The sequence below is a fragment of the Sinohyriopsis cumingii genome, chromosome 3 (genome assembly GCF_028554795.1).
Source record: "Sinohyriopsis cumingii isolate HCF-2022 chromosome 3, ASM2855479v2, whole genome shotgun sequence".
Lineage (NCBI taxonomy): Eukaryota > Metazoa > Mollusca > Bivalvia > Unionida > Unionidae > Sinohyriopsis > Sinohyriopsis cumingii.
The window spans coordinates 19,417,870-19,431,437 of record NC_142963.1 but is presented as its reverse complement, the minus strand read 5'-3'; the positions used below and the strand labels follow the sequence as shown (position 1 = coordinate 19,431,437).

The following is a 13,568-nucleotide window of genomic DNA, read 5'->3' as shown; positions in this document are numbered from 1 at the left end:
CATTTGTTTTTCACTTATTTTGTTACAGAATGAATTCCATTCTGTTCTCAGGGAACCTTTCTCCAAAGAAAGTCTAGGTAAGTTTTCCACTTCATATTCTGGTCTGTTTGTAAAAAATAATTAAGAGGGAGAAATTTTTTTAATTTAAATTGTTTGATAAACTTTCTTGCGTTCTGACTGCAGCTGATTTTTTTGTTGTTATTGTGCCACTGTCTATTCATCACTGTCACACAAGTAATTTTTGTTGGTTAGCAACCTTAAATAAGTGCATCAACAGAATACATTAGGGGTGGCCTTCACAAGTAGCCTAAAGACTATTATTTTTTTCTTCATTGGAATATATTGGACACAATATAGGTGCCTTTCTGATTGGCATATTACTCTGAAATCATGCATAGTCTTAAGTTTGACAAGTTCCTTCTAGAATTATTGTTAGAAAAACATTTTTTGCTGAGGATTCTCCCTAAAAGTAAGGGATCTAGAAAATAGAAACAACCCTGAATTTTTACGTGCTGTGAGATGAATTTATATACATTTTTTATTTTTAGTCACTCATAATTTTTTTTGGCCTCTTAGTCACAAAAATCCTTATTCTTTGTTCACACAGAAATTCAAATTTTTGTTTTTTGCATAAAACAAGAAGATTACCATACCTTAGATTTTAAATATTGCAGTTTTTCTTATTTTTATGAATGTTGCTGAATATTATAAAATTATGTGCTTCTGTTTTGCTCACTACATGGAGAATATCTACATTTTTGTAAATGAATTTGAAAATATTTGAGTGACCTGTATTGTCACCATTGGCAAAGCCACAATTGACAATATAAAAATGATTCCATTTCACAAGTGAAATATTTCAGTATATCTACTATAAAAAAACCGATCAATTTTCTTTTTATTATTAAGTTTTCAAAGACAAAAGCCATTGATCTGTATAGGTTTTCTCCATTCTGTGCTGATGTGATTAACATCAAGAAAAAGAAGTTCCTAAATTTTGCAATATTTGGGGACAGGGACACTTTACAAACTTAATTTGTACACGTCATGCTTCAGATTTGTTTTTTAAGCAAAAGATTTTGATGATTTTGAGTTTACTTGTTAGGATTTTCACCCTTCATTTTTTTTATTTCAATTTTATTACAGTATTTAATCATGAGGTTTTTTTCTTCTAATAAGAATGTGTCATAGAGTGTTATAGGTTTACAGCACAGTATGGATGACACATGGCAAAAGTTCTTGTAAGTTCAGTCACTGACAGTTTCCATGATTTTTGTAGAAAACTAATTATAAAAAAGTTAATACTTGAAATCTGTTTTTTTGCTGTTTTGATTTTGTATTAGATGTTTCTTGATGGCACCTTTTTGATTGCATAAATGTACAATATAGACGGTCTACTGTTTTCACATTTTAAGATCTGTACATCCTTATGTAGGTACAGAGAGAAAGAGAGAGAAGAAGATAAAAAATGAAATAGTTCTAACATATCAAAATACAGGTTTGAGTAACATAATGTATCTACATTATTGTACTTGTCAGTTCCATCAGAATAATAGATTTTGCAATTAAGCAAACTTTATTACAATCCAGGCTTCATCCAGCTTTTTTATCTTGTGCAATGTTGCACCTGGCATTTTGAATATCTCAGTGCACAGACCAAACTTGTGGTAATTTGTGGATTATTATAACTGATTTTGAGTTTTTGAAATAATTTTTGTTTATCCTTTACCAAAGAGTCCTTTATTGCTTCTAGTTTTCTGATATCAGTACTCGATAAGGAAACTTGGAAAATTATTCTGAGAAAATAGAAGGTAACTTTGCAGTAATGTAAAAGTATGATTACCCTGAGTTATCTCTCTTTGACAGGCAATTTTGTATATAACTACACATACAGCAGTTCAGTCAGACTTGTTAGATCAGAGACTATGACCCATGTCACCTGTGAACCCAGCCAGGTGTGTATTATAGAGGTCACATCCCAAAATTTCCAGTCAGTTGTCATGGATACTAACAAGGTGAGTGTTCAACACATTATGTTTTTGTATGAAATTAATATGAAATTATTTCCATCTTGTAGAGAGTTTCCTGTCAGCTCCCAAGTTTTGTTGTTTAGTTCTTTATTACTTGTCCTGTTGTTGATTTTTTTCTTCCCCTGCCATACCAATGTAGGGAGCATAACTCATTCATCTGTCGTGTCCCCTTACATTGTTGTTGTTGTTGTTGTTATAGGGTTTAACGCCATTTTTGAGCACACGATAGGCTATGCATGGCGGCCAGTACTAATGGTGGAGGAAGAACCCGGAAAAAACCCTGGAAAGAACCACCAACCCACAAGAAGCTACTGGCAAGCTTTCTCACATACCCACATTGGCTGAATCCGAGACTCGAACCCACGCAGACAGAGGTGAGATGGCAGTGATCCATAACGGAGAGCGCTTTAGACCACTCGGCCACCCCATTACATTGTGTTACATCCATTTATGTCTGTCAGATATTTTTTGTTTTCACTCGGTAAGTTTTGAAGAACAGCACAGAATGAAATCGAATTTGGTATGAGTGATCTAGAACATTGCATTTTGATTTCGTTTCTGATAATTTTTCCTTGAAGGACTTCATGGATTGAAATAAATAAAAGTTCCGCAATTTTATATTAAGAAGTCTTAAGTCAGATTTGATTTTCACATTTTTCTCTTAAGATTTATTGCCTCAGTTTGACTTAGAAGTTTGTCCTTCCATTTATTCCCAACAACCTTTTAAGGACTTCATGTCTTAAAACCAAATTTGGTATGAGTTTTATATTTAGGAGACAGATCAAGTTTAATTTTTTTATATTTTCCAGCTTAATTTGATGGAGTTAGGATCTTTTTTTACTTAGCCCTTTAATTGTATCATATGGGCATGTTCTTCTGTGCCATTTGGAAAGGTTTTAAAAAGAGAAAAAAGGCAAGTTTTATATTCATTGTGTATTTGTACTTTATTTGTCTTTAGTACTTTATTTGTCTTCTGTTCCATCTTTTGAGGATGTGATGAGAACCACATTTTGGCACTCTCACACTACTCTCTCTTTTTACCTTTACCTGGTAGCCTGACGTCTCTGGTGGCCTTGTGTCTTAGAGCGTCTGCCTGGGAAGTAGGAGGTCATGGGTTTGAACCCCTGGCCGAGTCATACCAAAGACTTACAAAAATGGTACTAACAGCTACCTTGCTTGGCACTCTACATTAAGAGGTTAGTGTTAGGACTGGTTGGCCTAGTGTCAGGATAATGGGACTGGGTGGGACACCATGCTGTGTGTCTGCAGCATGATGCCCCAGTGCTAGACATCACTATAAACTGCCACACTGCAGACATCATAGCGATGACTGAAAAGTTGTTAAAAGCTACGTTAAAAATCCTAATCACTAACACGCTGTCTTCAGTAATATGTTTGTAATAAATGTATCTCTGTTTCATATTACCACTTTGAACAGAATGAATCCAGAACCAGTCTGACTACACATCATAGGTTCAGAAAGGATACTCTTCTTATCTTCATTGGATGTTCTTATTGTCATTCTTGGAAAAAATTGTTTTCATTTACATGTCTCAATATCTTCGTCAGGATATGAATTGAAATTTCCTTGGCCTTCCTTGCATAGTGCATTCATTCTTTCCATTAATTAATTCTGAATGATTTTAATATAATCTTTTATTTAGCAGTACTCTTCGTAATTATACCCATTGTAGGTATGTTTTATTCCATGTTGTATGTTGTAATTATACCCATTGTAGGTATGTTTTATCCCATGTTGTATGTTGTAATTATACCCATTGTAGGTATGTTTTATCCCATGTTGTATGTTGTAATTGTACCCATTGTAGGTTAAGTATTTCATCTCGTGTTTTATCTCTGCTCTGTATTAGTTGGCAGTAGCTCATTATATTTTTTTTCATCCTTCATCAATTTCTACTCAATCATAATCCAGAATTTAATTCCCATGTTTATAACTGGGAATTGTCAATTAGCATGCACTTGCTTAGACAGCACACTCATTCTTGAAATTCATTGAAATAATTTTATTATACTGCATCAACAGTATATTTTCTTAATTATCTTATTGCCTGACAGTACTTTTTTAAATTTTTGCCTTCAACAATTTATACACAGACATCTAGTTGCTACAAGATTTAGCAGTAATTGTTGCATTTTTTATACTGCTTCTGCAAACTATTCACTTTGGCAGTACAAGGATAGTACTACCATGGATTGTTGCATTAATAAATTACTGCACTGCTTCTGGTAAGTGCTTTCTTAAGCATTGCTATGTAATTACTGTACTGCTCCTGGTAAGTTAGATACACTCCCTGATTCAAGGAGAGTAATGACCCTTCTTTTTGAAATAACATTATACCAAAACAGAACCATACATTTTAAATAAATCAAATGTATTATATTTTCTCTTTCAAAAGTACTAACTTTGGCAGTACATATTGTGCTTTTCAGCAAGTCTGTTAGGATAGATACTCCTTGATTCCAGGAGTACACGAGTTGTGTTTCTTACTAGTGGAGGTACCAAATACCCCTGAGGAATCTGAGTACTCCATTAGGGAGCAGAGGCCCAATTAGTACTCTGGAAGTTGAACAGGGTAGGCATTCCTTGATTGGAGGAGATTCTTGAATGTCTGTCATGAAGGGGGTAGGGTACAGTGTGGGGAAGTGTGGACATATGAAGGCCTCATGGGACACACACACCACTTGCCTTTCCTGTACTGTTGTGCATGTACAGGCAGATGTCCAGTTTTTGGACCAGTATCATTTGGGAGCTCCCTATCCCCTGTCTCTTATCTCTGTCTGTATGGGTTTGAGTCTCAGGCTCTGTTAATGTGGGTACATAAGAAAGCTTGCCAGTAGCTTCTCATGGGTCGGTGGTTCTTTCCCGGGTTTTCCAGGGTTCTTCCTCCACCAGTTAAACTGGATGCCATGTATGGTCTATCTTGTGCTGAAAAATGACGTTAAACCCTACAACAACAACAACCACCACCAGACTAGGCAAAATAGTTAAAGGAAAGCTATCTGATAGATTTTTATTCTAAATTCAACCATTCAGAGACAGTTTCTTTTATTTTCCTTATTTTGGTTGACTCCTTTGTATCAATTGTATGATGTGTACAGCTGATGTGTCTCATACATTTCATCTCTTATCTCTTTGTATGATGTGTATAGCTGATGTGTCTCATACAATTCATGTCTTATCTCTTTGTAGGATGTGATGTTACTGTTCTATGCCACCTGGTGTGGATTTTGTAGCAGCTTCTTACAGATTTATCTGTCTCTTGCCAAGTATTTCCAGTCTTCCAAAAATCTTACCTTTGCTAGGTGAGTAGTACTGTAATTGTCACAAATGTTATATGGTAATTTACTATGCCTTGCCAAAAATATGTAATGGACATGTATTGTTACCCTTATTTATCCATCTATTGTTTCTCTGCATTAGACCTCAGTTAATTTTTAGTTCATCTCAACAAAGTGTTTATAGCCTTACTGCTTCTCAGCCATTCTTTCTCCGTAGGTCCTAGACAACAGTTTAATGCAGGGTCCATAGACCTACTCCCTGGGGCTAACTTCATACAAGTACATTTTTGTATATTTTGGGTTATGTTGTTGGCTTTACTGGTCATAGACCAGAAGTGCTTATAAGATAGCAATTTGTCCATTGCACGATATCGGTCTGTGGTACAAGTTTCTTTTTGCTACTCTTCTTAAAACACTTGGAAGATTGCTTAAGGTCTGACTGGTCTTAAACAAAATTTGTGCTGCTCAGACATCCAATTTGGCCACCCGAGCGTCCATCTTGAAGATCTTGTTATTGCTGCTCTTTCTTTATTGATGTCTTATCATCATTGTGTTTCTACACAAAATTTGTAAAAGGCATGGTGATTTTCTCACCAGATGTCACCTTCAGTAAACAAAAGACATCTCCAGCACACTTTTAGCGTTTTGAAAGTCATTCGTTTTTCATTGTATTATAATCATTCTTGTTAAACTAGTACTGCCATAATAGTAATAGTAGTAGTAGCAGTAGTATTGTACTGCAACATTTTGAGGACAAAAGAAAAGTTAGCAAATAAATGTATTCTTTTTTATTATCTCTTATACATTTATAAATAGCATACAAAACTTGAATTATAAGAAATCTCTTCATACATTGGGCTATGATTTACACATTCATTTATAAGAAAATACAAAGTTAATCAAATAACTTGAGTTATAAGAAATCTCGTCATACATTGGCATATGATTTACACATTCATTTATAAGAAATCTCGTCATATATTGGGTTATGATTTACACATTCATTTATAAGAAAATACAAAGTTAATCAAATAGCTTATGTGATTATGAAGTTTGGCAGATGACGGCCTATAAGTTTGGCAGATGACAGCCTATATTTCTTCCACTCTTCTTTACATTACATAGATTACATTTTGTCATAAAGTTGCTAATCCTGATGAGAATTTAGTTAGGGTTGACTTTACTTTGCATTACATGAATGCTTTGAAATCATTACCAATTTCATGTCTTCACATAAATTTGGAAGGCACGACAGTGTTACTTTCAGAACTGAAAAAATAGTGTAATTTCCTCATGCAAGGAAATCTTACCTATAACAAGCCTGGTTGCAGGAGTGGAGCTGATTACTACCTGAATCTCTTACTCTTTACCTCCTACAGATGCAATAGATTACCACCTGAATCCCTTACTCTTTACCTCCTACAGATGCAATAGATTACCACCTGAATCCCTTACTCTTTACCTCCTACAGATGCAATAGATTACCACTTGAATCCCTTACTCTTTACCTCCTACAGATGCAATAGATTACCACCTGAATCTCTTACTCTTTACCTCCTACAGATGCAATAGATTACCACTTGAATCCCTTACTCTTTACCTCCTACAGATGCAATAGATTACCACCTGAATCCCTTACTCTTTACCTCCTACAGATGCAATAGATTACCACCTGAATCCCTTACTCTTTACCTCCTACAGATGCAATAGATTACCACCTGAATCCCTTACTCTTTACCTCCTACAGATGCAATAGATTACCACCTGAATCCCTTACTCTTTACCTCCTACAGATGCAATAGATTACCACCTGAATCCCGTACTCTTTACCACCTACAGATGCAATAGATTACCACCTGAATCCCTTACTCTTTACCTCCTACAGATGCAATAGATTCCATCTGAATCCCTTACTCTTTACCTCCTACAGATGCAATACAGCTGCTGCCAAATCAGGCACTTGGTTATGTCATTGAAAAATAAAAACAATTGGAACACCAGCCACCCATCTATTAATTAACAAAATTTAAGTACTTATCATTTAATAACAACTTTTATACAAAGTTTCTTAATGCTTTGCATCTAGTTGGATTGAGTTTGTGTGCCTACACTTGTGTGTCATGCATTGAACAAGTTGCATTCAGTTCTGATTAAAGGTTATTGTTTTCCCAGGACTAGAACAAGCAATGACCTTCAATCATAATTGAATTTAGCGTGAAATGCTAAAGGTATAAGCCTCCAATTCAGTCCAGGTAGAAGAGATACAAAACAACAGAGAAACTTTGCCTAAAAGGGGTTAATAAATAATCAGTAAAGTACTTCAGTGGAGCTATACTGTACATACTAGTGTACCTGGAATTATTAAACTTGCCGAGGGAATGCATCTTGATGATAGTAACAATGAATGTTTTGTAGATGCTATTGCAGCACATTTGCTGTAATCAATGTGACACAAACAATTTTTGATGAATGGGTCAATGTAACATGTTAAATCTCTGGACTGCAGTGGTTTTAATATCTCAGCTTGGGGTGTGATTGATTTTTTTTATATTAGGACCCATTTGATAATGGTCAGACACATGGACAAGGCAAGGAGAATTTGGGGTGTGATTTGATTTTTTTTATTAGGGCCCATTTGATAATGGTCGGACACGTGGACAAGGCAAGGAGAATTTGGGGTGTGATTGATTTTTTTTATTAGGGCCCATTTGATAATGGTTAGACACATGGACAATGCAAGGAGAATTTGGAGTGTGATTGATTTTTTTTATTAGGGCCCATTTGATAATGGCCAGACACATTGACAAGGCAAGGAGAATTTGTGGTGTGATTGATTTTTTTTATTAGGGCCCATTTGATAATGGTCAGACACATGGACAAGGCAAGGAGAATTTGGGGTGTGATTGACTTTTTTTATTAGGGCCCATTTGATAATGGTCAGACACATGGACAAGGCAAGGAGAATTATGGTGTGATTTATTTTATTTATTAGGGCCCATTTTATAATGGTCAGACACATGGACAAGGCAAGGAGAATTTGGGGCTAAGTATTGAAAAAATGACAAAGTTGAAATGATGTATAGACAAGTTTTTACTAGTTGCAATAAGTTTCATATGATGAGTCTTTCCAGAAATCGATTTATTTTGAAAGTGTGGAAGGATATGAGGAATTATTCAAATCTGGATAGGCATGTATTAATTCTCGGTGGTTAGATAAATTTAATCCTGATTGGCAAAGCTAAATAGGGTATGTGTGTGTTTTAAAGACAAAATTCAATGTTTTAAGTATTTCCAATCACAAAGTTAGACAGTCATGAAAGCTTGAGGGAAATAGCTTGATATATGCACTATCCAGAGAAGGCAGAGAGGAGACAAACAAACAACAGTTGATAACCCGAAAGAGGCTGGAGTGAGAGAGGAAGAAAAAGAATACATTGACTTGAACCTGTCACCAGCATTATTTTTGGAATAACAGGATAGCAACCAGGTTATGCAGCATCCTGGACAATTGAGTTAAATCATTCAGTCAGTTTCATAATGAATTTTGTCCTTTTGATATTGTTATGTATATTTGATTTAATTATATCTGATTTAATATATATTTATTTCAATTTAATTGTTTGTCGGTTTAAAAAATTTTTATTTTTCATTACATGATATTGTAATGTAAATTTATTCACTAGAGATGATACTTTTTTTGAAAATAGTTTGACCTTGACTGTTAGTTTATGAACACCAGCCGTTGATCTAAATCCTGACCTTGTTTCAGAATTTGTAGCAACCTTCGTAAACAAGTTCTTTTTTATTTTAAAATGATTGGTTGTTTCCAAGGCCATGATGGGACCTGGTCTTTAAGATATAAACAGTTTTTTATTTTTTTTATTTTTTATTTCTTAGAGTAAAAATGATTGGTTTTCGTCAGGGTCACACTGGGAAACACGGTCACGTGGCCATGTGTTTTGCAATTCCGGTTTTTCCATTACTGCTCATTTGTTAGTTTTAATAGAGATGCATAGAGAGATATTTCTCAGTTTTGGGCTTTTTATACTGATGTCAAGTTGTTTTGTTGTAGTCAGATTTCGAGTTGTAATTTTCTTCAGATCAGTTGGATTTCAAAAGGATTAATTCTTTTCTCACTGGAAATATTTTGAGGAGTGCTCACACAAAAATTTTGGAAAGACATTGCTTACAAATTTAATTTGGATTTCCAACACCGGAGTGTCATTATATGCTTTTTCACAAGGAACTGTAAAAAACAACACAGTACAGACTATAGCATACATCATCGTCATTCATCTTGGATTTTCCATCAGGATTCAAACTTGAAATTATTACTCTGACTTTTGCAATTTAATTTGTGGATTATTCTTCGATTAGTTTTAGATTTGATTCATGAAACCTTAAGTTCTTCTCCTTTTTTCATTTTTACATAATTTTTCCAGGGAAATAAATTATTTGTTAAATTTTTTTTAAAAAGCTTGTTGTTTTCACTCTGTCTGTGTTGATGTTTATTAGAGCCTAAACACAGTGACATTAGAATATAAACAGAATGGTTAATTGCATTTTTATAAACTGGTAATTATTTCTAATAGAAGTGTATCCTTCAAATGTTGTGCTACATTTCATTTAGTTTATATAATTGCTTAAATTGTTATATTCTCTCTATGGTGGCAGATGTTGTTCTATTCTATATCTATTCAATATCTCTGCTCAGGTCTCCATTTATTCCATATATAAATTTCATATTTTATTATTGAATCTATCTGGGCAATAACACTGTAGTCAATCATCCTCTTTATAGTGATAACCAGACCACCGCTTAGCAATGAGTAGTATAACCTCTTTGCTAAAGTATGTCTCTATTACCCATATTTCAGTGATGAGTTAAATTTTGTGTTTTCAGTTTATTTCTCAAACTTGTTAGTGCTACAGTCATCTTACAAAATACATTTTTGGATCTTAGTATCACATTCTTACAGCAAAAGGTCACCATGGCTTCCATTTAATGTTCTATGGCCTAGATTAATTTTTCTGTTTAGATCATAATCACATAGATTTTTTGGTACATTGTATATATGATGTCATACTTCAAAATCATGAATCTTGGTGAGGGAATGCATCTTGATGAATATTACTCATCACAAAAGTAGGTTACTGAAGCCCTAGTTCAGGTTTTATGGACTTTGGTTCATTTTTGTATTTTCAGTTTATGAGCACTGTTCATGCCAGAATCATCAAATTAGGTTACTGTATGCATCTCTGTTTGTACCACACCCTTACAACAGAAGGTCACAGTGACCTACCTTTCACATTCAGCTTGATTAGGTTACGTTTTTGTGTTAAGCTCATAACTACATGGGTTTTGCATCCAGTATATATACTGTTATTCCTAGAATCATAAACTTGAGGAGTTATTCCCTGATCACAAAATGAGTCACTTTGATCAATATTTCATGCCTCACTGACAACTTAAAGTTTTATGTTTCTATTTATAATATTCATTGTTTGAATAGTGAAATTGAGTGTGATATGCATTGTAACATGTATTTCATGTTATTGAATTTGACAAATTTGTACAGCCAGCTCATGATCACTTGCTATGCATATAATCCTGGGGGCCCCGAGTGGCCGAGTGGTCTAAAGCGTTCTCCGTTACGGATCACTGCCATCTCACCTCTGTCTGCGCCGGTTCGAGTCTCAGATTCAGCCAATGTAGGTATGTGAGAAAGCATGCCAGTAGCTTCTCGTGGGTCGGTGGTTCTTTCTGGGGTTTTCCCGGGTTCTTCCTCCACCATTAATACTGGCCGCCATATATAGCCTATCGTGTGCTGAAAAATGGCGTTAAACCCCACAACAACAACAACAACAACAGCATATAATCCTTGCTAGAATGTGGAATTTAGTGAATAGATGCATCTTTAACAGTACCACACTCATACCACAGTCACATTCAGTGTCAAATTTTCCCTAGAAATAACTGTACTTCGAATATTTCGTAGAAAAAGTTCAATAATGTCTGCTTACCTAGAAAAATATTATAGTTGCCCCCAAGATTGTCACATTTTAAATTATTAAATGTATTATATCTATAGTTAGTCCTAATTGCAGATAGTAGTCCTACTATTGATAGTAATTTTAACTCAACGTTAGTCCTACTAATGGAAACTGTCACACAAGTTTACATACTTATTTAATCTATGAAGGCTCAGTGAATAAAAGATAAACCAACAATTACCTTTTTTTGATGATATCTTGTTGACCATCAGCTTTTTAGTAGTTGGTCACCCCTGACTAGAGACTTGACCATTTTTTTTTCTTTTTCTGTGTTGCCTTCATTACTGTTCACATTATCACTAATCTGATACTATATAATTTAGAATTGTCAAGTATCATCATATGGGATTTAGGTTTAGCCATTACCCAACAAGCCGTATAGTCAGCCTGATTAAAATCACATCTCCACAGCCTTACAAGATCTGACAAATACCCATAAAAGGTCACCTTTTGGTGATCTTTGGAACTCCAAGCCAACTTATTTCTATTGGACTATCAGATAATGTTTTACAAAATTTGTTTGGGAAGAGTTATCGTTAATAACTTTATGCTCCAAATGACATGTCACTTTAAAAAAGTTGACAGTTGTGATTTGATCGGTGAACTACAAGGTCAACAAAACATGATCTCTTATTGGTGCTCATCAGATCCCCATGTAGGACTAGGGAGATCTGACTTTAACCAGATTGCCAGTATAGTATGCAACAACAGTTGTGATTGATTGATTTTCAAACTTTCCATGCTCCTTAAACTAAAGCTTGCCAACAGAAGCAACTGTCATATGCTCTACCCAAGTGGCCATTTCTTTGAATGTCATCTGGTACAAAGTCCAAGAATTCATACTCATTTTCTAGTTAAGTTTTCAAAACCTCCATTGGTCATTGTAAATTGTCATCTTGTCATCATCATTGTCATATGAGGATGCTTATGTAGAGAGTGGGCTCTGTAAGTAACATTTGGATCATACAATCTGAAATCTGTTAAAGGTTGCAACTGAACACATGTCATTTGTGTTGCAAGATCACAGAGAGTTAAGATAACCTTCCTCTGTTACAGCAAAATCAAAGAGTTGTCACATGGAGACATGGGTGCCCACACAATTATTGTCATGGGTGGTGACATGTAGTGGTCAGCTATTAAGTTTTACAGATTTAGGCCAGAACATGTTTAGAGGCAAAATAGGTGGGGGGGGGGGAGTGCTCCATTCCACCTTGCCCCTATGTGTGGGAACCCATGCATGGGGAAAACATTGAGGAGGCTGCCATTACAAGCTAAGTGACTAAGAATAAACATTCATTAGATGATGTAGGACTCTACTTGGCACTTGTCAGTTGAAAATAGTTTGATTGTTGCCTTTTCAAGCCAAGTGCTTATGGGCCACCTGCACTTGTAAAAAAAAAACTTGAGAAATATCACTTGGGAATTATATCTGACTTATCGAAGTAGACAATACACATTAAATCAAAACTATTTGTCTCATTCAAGCATTGTTTATACATCAAAGTACAAATATTAATAAAAATATGGGTTGTTAGGATTTGCATGAAAATGGAAGCAGTATACTTCCTACTAAACACCCATGGTAAACAACATTAACAGACACTGCAATTTGCAGTGGTTAATATTTAATTAACCCGTAATATTTTTATATTTTTAGAATTCAAATAGCTGTAAATACAATTATTATATAATGAATACCATCATAAAATGGATAAACACAGTACATACCATATATGCATTTCTGTATTGGAATAGTGGCGTGAAAATGTAAAAATATTTGAATTGACAGTATCTTTTTATACTGCAAACATCTAGAGTTTCTAATATTACCCCTTTATTTACTGCTCTGGTGGCCTAGTGGTTAGAGTGTCTGTCTCAGATGCAGGAGGTCGCAGGTTCAAACATCGGGTCATACCCAAGACTTATAAATAATGGTACTAACAGCTGCTTTGCTAGGTGCCAGCATTGAGAGGTTAGTGTTAGGACTGGTTAGCCTGGTGTCGGGATAATGTGACTAGGTGGGACATGATGCTGCATGTCTGTGCATGATGCCCCAGTGCTAGACATCACTTTAAACTGCCACACTGCAGACATGTTAAAAATCCAAATCACACACATACCCCTATATTTATTAAAAAAAGTTGGTATGCCATACTTATAAGATGACCCCTGCTCTGCATGAAT

General features: G+C 34.9%; 1 protein-coding gene across 1 annotated transcript in view; it reads left to right on the top strand.

Moving 5' to 3' along the window:
• LOC149802502 (thioredoxin domain-containing protein 11-like) overlaps nucleotides 1-13,568 on the top strand; it is a 126,834-nt gene that overhangs the window by 62,075 nt on the left and 51,191 nt on the right. Inside the window, exons 10-12 of the mRNA XM_089951746.1 lie at nucleotides 29-77; nucleotides 1,867-2,015; nucleotides 5,242-5,354. Coding sequence (XP_089807872.1) covers nucleotides 29-77; nucleotides 1,867-2,015; nucleotides 5,242-5,354 — 311 coding nt within the window. The remainder of the gene's footprint in view (nucleotides 1-28; nucleotides 78-1,866; nucleotides 2,016-5,241; nucleotides 5,355-13,568) is intronic.